This window comes from Andrographis paniculata, unplaced genomic scaffold (assembly GCF_009805555.1).
Source record: "Andrographis paniculata isolate CXL003 unplaced genomic scaffold, ASM980555v1 Contig53END, whole genome shotgun sequence".
Lineage (NCBI taxonomy): Eukaryota > Viridiplantae > Streptophyta > Magnoliopsida > Lamiales > Acanthaceae > Andrographis > Andrographis paniculata.
This window is the reverse complement of record NW_026137588.1, coordinates 1,061,207-1,069,164: the sequence shown is the minus strand read 5'-3', so window position 1 is coordinate 1,069,164 and position 7,958 is coordinate 1,061,207. Positions and strand designations below refer to the sequence as shown.

At 37.2% G+C, this 7,958-nt stretch overlaps 1 protein-coding gene across 1 annotated transcript; it reads left to right on the top strand.

Annotated features, from left to right (window-relative positions):
• Positions 1–4,460: 4,460 nt before the first annotated feature.
• LOC127255150 (transcription repressor MYB5-like) lies at positions 4,461–6,349 on the top strand. The gene is made up of 3 exons (XM_051280544.1): positions 4,461–4,987; positions 5,213–5,339; positions 5,804–6,349. The coding sequence occupies exons 1-3, from the start codon at positions 4,461–4,463 to the stop codon at positions 6,347–6,349; spliced, it is 1,200 nt and encodes a 399-aa protein (XP_051136501.1).
• The last annotated feature ends 1,609 nt before the right edge of the window (positions 6,350–7,958 follow it).

Below are 7,958 nucleotides of genomic sequence, written 5' to 3'. Positions count from 1 at the left end.
AAAAAGATAGATAAATTGTTAAGGAACGGAGATAGTATAAAAAGAGATGTGCTTGTATCTTTAATCTCATTCTCGCCCATGGAATCTACACTAAAATATACTTATTACGCAAAAATTATGTAATTATCACAATTCATTTATAATAAAAATATTTATTTACTTATAATTTTATTATTTTTAATTTAACAAATAATCACTTTGTCATTATATTTTCTACTTATTCAACTATTTTTTATCAATCTTTTACTCATTTCTTTTTTCTTTTTTTTTTTTTTTTATAATACTTCTACTTTATTTTATCCACCTTATTATTTTTAGCATTAAAATATCATTATTTTTTAATTTCTATGTCCAATTAAACCTACAGAATTTTACCGGATGAAAACAATATATTTTCTTAAATATTATATCATTTTTTTATTTCTTTTTATCTATAATATAAAATTCAACACATATTTTCTGTTAACAAACAATTGAATTCATATTCTAATTCATTTGCTTTGTTAGAATCTCAACTAACTTTTTATCAAAATATCACGTAAAAATATTATTTAAATTAAACAAACATACAAAATCACAGTCAAAATATATGAAACAAAAAGATTGTTTGCTTTCAATTTTTTATTATACTAATATATAATAAAAATTGTTGATAAAAATTGTTGATGGATTTTTTCAACAAACAAAAAGTAAAATTCAAAGATATGGAAATATCTTCATATTTGATTAATTAGTGCGATTAGGAATCTCTAAACACTGTACGGTACATAAGAAAATTAACTGAAAAATAAAACGCTGAAAATTTAAAGTGGTGATCCCCGAATCTGACTTTGCTTTTGTTGAAGTTGATTGAAGATACATTCTCCAGAAAAATCCAACTCCTTAAATATTCCTTGAAGAAAACGCTTGGAACCGTCGCCTGGTTGGTTACAGCAACCGCCGTCAACCGCCCAAAAGAAACGTTTTGAAACGTCGCATGGTCAGTTATAGCAACCGTCTCGTCAACTGCATAATCCAATCGACTAATCCAGCGACTAACTGGTCGCTAGACCAAAAGACTCCTTGGCCGCCCACCAAGCGACCAAACTACTGTTCACTTAAGTGGGCAATCAAATACCAGACCTTACTTCGCCCGACCTCCGTAGTAGCCGACTTTACTTGGTCCGACTTTAATTGGTCCGACCACGGACCAACCGATTACAGACCATCCGACTGCAAACCATCCGACTTATTGATCCAACCTGCTGACCTTCTGACCTGCGTACCGTCCGACTCGCAGACTATCTGACCTGCGGACCTTCCGACCTGCGGACCTTCCGACCTGCGAACTGTCCGACTCGCAGACTATCCGACCTGGGACCTTCCGACCTGCGGACCTTCCGACCCGCGAACCAACCAACCGAAGACCAACCGACCTGACCAACTGATCTGAGCGCAAATTTTTTTCTCCTTTTCCACCCGACTTCGTGTCTAACTTCCTTTAAGATCCTGCTATCATTATTTTTATTATTATTATTATTTTTTGTGCGTAACAATAAGCCTCCCCCTCAAGACTCCTAAGCGTCACTTTCAGTGATGTTTTAGGAGTTTGCAGGCCGTCATCCGAGACCACATCAGCCTCAGATCTGACCTCCTTCTCTCGAGGCTATGTTGGACCCGACCTCCATTGATCGTAGACTGGCGGTGGCCTGCGCGTTGGTCGACCTTGCACTACCATTTCTTCAATACCTCCCCCCTGACCGAAGCCGCGATCATTCTCTTTAAAAAATGATTCTAACATTCCTGCCTTGGATGCTAAACTAGCCAGATCTCAAACATCGTGGGCTGTCAAAGCCTCCCGAAGGTTGGTGTGCATTTTCCTGACCACCAAAGTGGTCATTTCACTTTATTCAATGATTTTCGGGCAACGTCCCTTCATTAATTGCATCCGTTCTATGAACTGGGAGGCGGTCTCCTCCGGCATCTGCTCGATCTCAAAAAGGTCTGTGAGTGAGACTGTTGGAAGAGGAATAAAGAACCTTGCATGAAAGGCCGCTTCCAAACCTTCTCAGGTTTGTATTTGTCCAGGTGGTAGATCGACAAACCATGAAAAAGTTGTTCTGATAAGAGACAAACCAAATAGTTGCAGTTTATAAAAAAGGGTTGCTACCGATCTCTCCTAACTGTGCTGTGAACCGATCAACATGCTTTATGGTGGAGGATCCGTCTTCTCTTGAGAAAACATAAAAGTCTGGCGGTCGATAATTCCTCGGGAGAGGATACTCATTGATGATTATTTCTGGAAATGGCCTTTGACACACTGGTCAGTTCACCGTTTGCGTGTTTATTCCGAAATGCACCCGCAAAACTTGCGCGATATCTTCTGGATCTATCCTGGGTGGAACAGAATCTTCCCTAGAGAAGGCTGGCTCGGCTGGGATGGGATTATGAATCTGATCTCCCAATCTTTCTTCTCTGGGGACGGTTGGCTCGTCTGGGATAGGATTATGAGCTTGTCCTCCCAAAATCTCTTCCCTTACGATATTCGGCTGAGTATTATCAACTCTTGGTCCCAAAGGAGCATTATCTTGGAAATTTAGAGGAATCTTCCCCATATCTGGTCGGTTGAAAGTTGTGACGCTTGGAAATGTACTGTCAACGTACATTGGCCCTGCGAACGTTGATCCTGGAAAAGTCTCCTGAAAACGAGAAGGTGACACGGCTGGAAGCATGCTTGGATACAAGGTGAATCTGGAGAACGCCTGATCCAACATGTTCTGCATTAGATTTTGTTGTTCACGCAACATGTTCTGTTGCTCACGCAACATATTCTTCATAGCCAAAGTTTGCTGATTGTTCAATTGTTGAACATAAGACAACCAATCGGTAGGTGGTTGGGGAATCTCCCCTGGATTTGACATGCCAGGTGGTGAAATATATTATCCCACCGGTACTGATGATGATTGAGATTGTGAGCCTGCCATAGTGATCTTTCTGATGATTCGGCCAGACCTCAGTTGTATGACATTTTCTGATGATGTAGGATCAACAATCTTGCCTTTCTCCCACTGTGGTCGCCAATTTGTTGATGTATTTTTTCAACAAACAAAAAGTAAAATTCAAAGATATGGAAATATCCTCAAATTTGATTAATTAGTGCCTGAAATTAGGAATCTCTAAATGTTGTACGGTACATAAGAAAATTAACTAGAAAATAAAACGCTGGAAATTTAAAGTGGTGATCCCCAAATCTGACTTTGCTATTGTTGAAGTTGATTGAAGATGTCTTCTCCAGAAAAATCCAACTCCTTAAATATTCCTCGAAGAAAATGCTTGGAACCGTCGCCTAGTTGGTTACAGCAACCGCCGTCAACCGCCCAAAAGAAACGTTTTGAAATGTCGCCTGGTCAGTTACAGCAACCGTCTCGCCAACTGCATAACCCAACCGACTAATCCAGCGGCTAACTGGTCGCTAGACCAAAAGACTCCTTGACCGCCCCCACCAAGCGACCAAACTATTGTTCACTTAAGTGGGCAATCAATTACCATATCTTACTTCGCCCGACCTCCGTAGTAGCCGACTTTACTTGGTCCGACTTTAATTGGTCCGACCACGGACCAACCGACTACAGACCATCCGACTGCAAACCATCCGACTTATTGATCCGACCTGCGTACCGTCCGACTCGCAGACTATCCGACCTGCGGACCTTCCGACCTGCGAACCATCCGACTCGCAGACTATCCGACCTGCGGACCTTCCAACTCGCAGACTATCCGACCTGCGGACCTTCCGACCTGCGAACCAACCGACTGGAGCAATCGACCGAGGACCAACCGACCAGACCAACCAACCGAGGACCAACCGACCTGAGCGTAAATTTTTTTCTTCTTTTCCACCCGACTTCGTGTCTAACTTCCTTTAAGATCCTGCTATCATTATTTTTATTATTATTATTATTTTTTGTGCGTAACAAAAATATAAAAATATTATTTTTTTCTTTAAAAAAAATAAAATTATAAAAATAAATATTTTGATAATATTGTTGCAGTTCTTAGTAATTACAACATAGATTACAAAAACTCCTAAACATTCTAGAAGAACACAATCAAACTTATCAATTTTTTTTTTCAAAAATAAAATAAAATTGCAAAATAGTAAAAATTCATTAGTAGATTATATTACATACAATTCCATTTTAAAAAGAAAAAATATGTAATATTTGAAATGAAAAAAAAAAACCTTTTAACCCTAGCAAGTAAAGTGTGTATTTTATTTTATTCTATTTTTTCAATTTCCCTAGTTTTGTTGCATGAAAAATCTGTCATAAATTTGATGAAACCGATAAGTTCCCCAGCAAATTAAATTCCTTTTATATGTCTCAATAAATACAGACTTAAACCAAAATGTTTAGAGTGACAGACAAAGATTTCTAAGTACCATTTCAATCGACTCTTTGAGAGCTTCCTCAGGTGCTCCAATGGAGTCTGGAAATGTCTATAATGCCCCTGCTCTTCATCCCCTAGGGCTGCTACCCAACCACACTCATCATCAAGAATCTTTGAGTTTTCTTCAACAATTTCCATTGATGAACACTGTTGTACCATCAAAGCCCTTCGATCCCTACTTTTCGATGACCGGATTAGGGTTTCCGGGGCTCGATGATCCGTATGAAGGGATTGCTGTTCATGCTACACCCTTGCAGGGCTTCCATGGGAGTGAGTTCTTGAATTTTTCGAATGCTAAGGATGTTTGGATGGATGTCGGGATGGGTTTGGGCGAGACCGATCTTAAGCCCGATGCGAAGTTTGTTATTCCCGATGAGAGTTCATGTGTGACGAATGCTAAGAACAATGGTGGCGGTGGAAGAAATGGCGTCAAAAGAAGCAAAAGTGTGAATAAGAATAATTTGAGTATTCGGGCGCGATCTTCATTGGCTAGAATGACTAATAGAGGGTCAAAGAAGTCGAAATCGATGAAGGGGCAATGGACTATTGAAGAGGACAAGTGAGAAAAGAAAAATGAGAAAAACCACACACACAAAGATACAAATTTTATTTATTTATTTATTGATTTTTATTTTATGATGTGAGAATAATAGTTGTTACTCTTCGAGTACTGGATAAACCCCTGGTCGAGCGTAATATAGCCTGTAAATCGAAATTTTTTTTATTTTGTTTGCTTTTTAGTTTTGATTTTATGGTTTAAAATGACATATTTTTCGATTCGTAGGCTTTTGATCCGTCTAGTTGAGATATACGGAGTGAGGAAATGGTCGCATATCGCGCAAATGATGAAGGGAAGGATCGGGAAACAATGCCGCGAGCGATGGCATAATCATCTTCGACCCGACATAAAGGTTTGACTCTTCATCGATCTACAATTTCTTTCGAGTACAAAACATTATTTGTGTATTTTTATCTAGTTCTATTTGGCTCTTGATCTAGAACTTCTTTCGAGTACATAACAACATTCTCGTATTTTTATCTAGTTCTATTCAATCTCATTTATTTTGAGATACCATTTAATATTTAGCAAACGCGTTTCTTATAGATCATGTAGGAGATATATGCAACTAAATGAAAAACAAGACTAAAACAATCAAGAAAATTGAAGTTGTTTTGTGTTGTCACAATGATTTAATTTAACCATTGGAAACGTCAAGATTAGGTTTATTTCGAAGAAAAAAAAAAACTTGTGGATCTCTAGAACTATTAGGGTTGTTTAAAGGCATGAGTTATTGTTCTTATTCTGAACCCTAAACCCTAAATCCCGAACCTAAAAAAAATGTACTCATTGATTCGGTACTATATTTCCTTATAGAAAGATCAATGGACCGAGGAAGAGGATCGGATCCTAATCGAGGCTCACTCACAAATCGGAAATAAATGGGCCGAGATTGCGAAGAGACTTGCCGGGAGAACGGAGAATTCAATCAAGAACCATTGGAACGCCACAAAGAGAAGGCAATTTTCGCGGAGAAAATGCCGAACCAAATGGCCAAAACCTAGTTACATTCTCCAAAACTACATCAAAAGCCTCTATTCGGAGAAAGAAGGGGAAAAAAAATTGAAAAATGGCGAAACTCCACCACCGGAGACTGGAGATCTCGAAACCCTAAATGATGCCCTAGCCAATGTCACCGAGTTCGGCTTAACATGTGAGAACGAGTACGATAACCTTGATGATGTCCTCAATTTCACCTTCGACGATTTTCAAGTGTTCGATGGCGCCGGGAGCAGCATTGACTCGTCCTTAGGTGATGCTCCTCGCGGTCTTCTTCCCTCTACCGTCGACGAAAACGATGAAAAATCGTACTTTCTTCTTGAATTCCCTTTCGATGTGGCCTCCATTGTCGATCCTATGTGAAGAAGTAAGAATTTCGAAAATCGACTATATAATATATACATATACATATATATATATATTTATGTTATAGCATGAAGAATGTGAATGTTTGTGTGTTGAGATAAGACCTTGGAACATTGGGATTCATATGATATGATATATATGATGATTGTTTGTTGCAATATATATATATATATATATATATTTCGTTATAATTATGCAGTCTTTGATTCATCACTTTAGTAAATAAAATTATGTATGTATGCATGCGGACACAAGGTCTTGTATAGATTGTTAGTATGAGCTGTTTAGTTTATTTTATATATATAATATGTTAATATACAATATGTTTGAGATCACTTATACTAAGGGCAGTCTTGAAATCTTTTTAAGAGCTGAGCAAAAAAAAATAAATTATAAGTCCTATAAACATATTATTAAATTTATTTTTAAAAGAATATTAACTATAAATATAATAATAAATTCTAAAAAATAAAATTATTTTAATCGTTTATCCAATAAAAGGGCATAAGTACAAAGTCTATCATTAGTGAAAAATAAATAATATATCATGATTATTGTAAAACCATTAGTATAATAATAATAACAACAACACTAATAATAACGGTATGAACTCCAAATATATTTTAATTGCAAAATATTTGTACAAATAAAGACAAATAAAAATAAATTTAAGTTAAATTTTAATGGGTTGGCCATGGAGGTGAGAAAGAATAGAGGTGGAGAGAAAACATAAGTTGTTAAAGTTTAATTTTAGAATTAAAATTAGACAAATGTAAAAAAAAAAATTAATTAAAATATCTAATTTAAAATTTAATTAATCTATTGGTCTAAATTCTAAAATTATGTACCCTCTTACATTAGGGGCCCTGAACACTTGCTCATATTGCTCCCTTAAAGAACCAGACATGACTGTAGTAAATTATAATATATGTTACGTGGACTACTCTCGTGTGCAAGCCTAAATATATATTAAAAGAATATCTGATTAGGACTAATTACCATGGTGCTGATTAGGGTGGATCCATTGGATTAAATTTTAATTTAATGATTAATATTAAATTAAAGAGGTACCATCTAAAATTAACTGTCCGAACGTATTAAGCAAGCGCTTTATGTCCGAATGTGTGAACATGGAAAGAGTGCCCTCGACTTTCAAAATAGGAGCGCCCCGGATTCTTAGAGATAAAATTGTCCCGAATTGTTAGAGCTAAGGGTGCCCTGGATTTTCAAGATAGGAGTGCCCCAGATTCTTAAAGATAAAGATTTTCCCAAATTGTTAAGCTAAATGCGCCCTGGAATTTTCGAAGTAAGGGTGCCCAAACGTGTTGGATGTATTACCGTGATGCATGAGGTATAGTTTAGACTGAGCATCAGACTCAATAAATATGAAAAGTCAAAAGAAATTTGGACGTACTGAGACCAAGAGTAATGTATGCATAGGCGTGTCGAAGAAGGAAGCCCAGACGACCAGAATTCATGTCGGGTAAATTTTTTTTGGCTGCTAGATCAATGAATAGATCCGGAGGATATAGACGAATGACGTATCAGATCAGAAGATCGGCCGCCTAACTTGCTTGATGAACGGTCTCACAAGTTCATTTGTGAT

What these genes read in the sequence shown, in the direction of transcription:
- LOC127255150 (XM_051280544.1), top strand. Translation starts at nt 4,461, where the DNA reads ATGGAGTCTGGAAATGTCTATAATGCCCCTGCTCTTCATCCCCTAGGG. An exon ending in TGGACTATTGAAGAGGACAA is followed by an intron (nt 4,988 to 5,212) that starts GTGAGAAAAGAA and finishes TTCGATTCGTAG; the next exon opens with GCTTTTGATCCGTCTAGTTG. An exon ending in ATCTTCGACCCGACATAAAG is followed by an intron (nt 5,340 to 5,803) that starts GTTTGACTCTTC and finishes ATTTCCTTATAG; the next exon opens with AAAGATCAATGGACCGAGGA.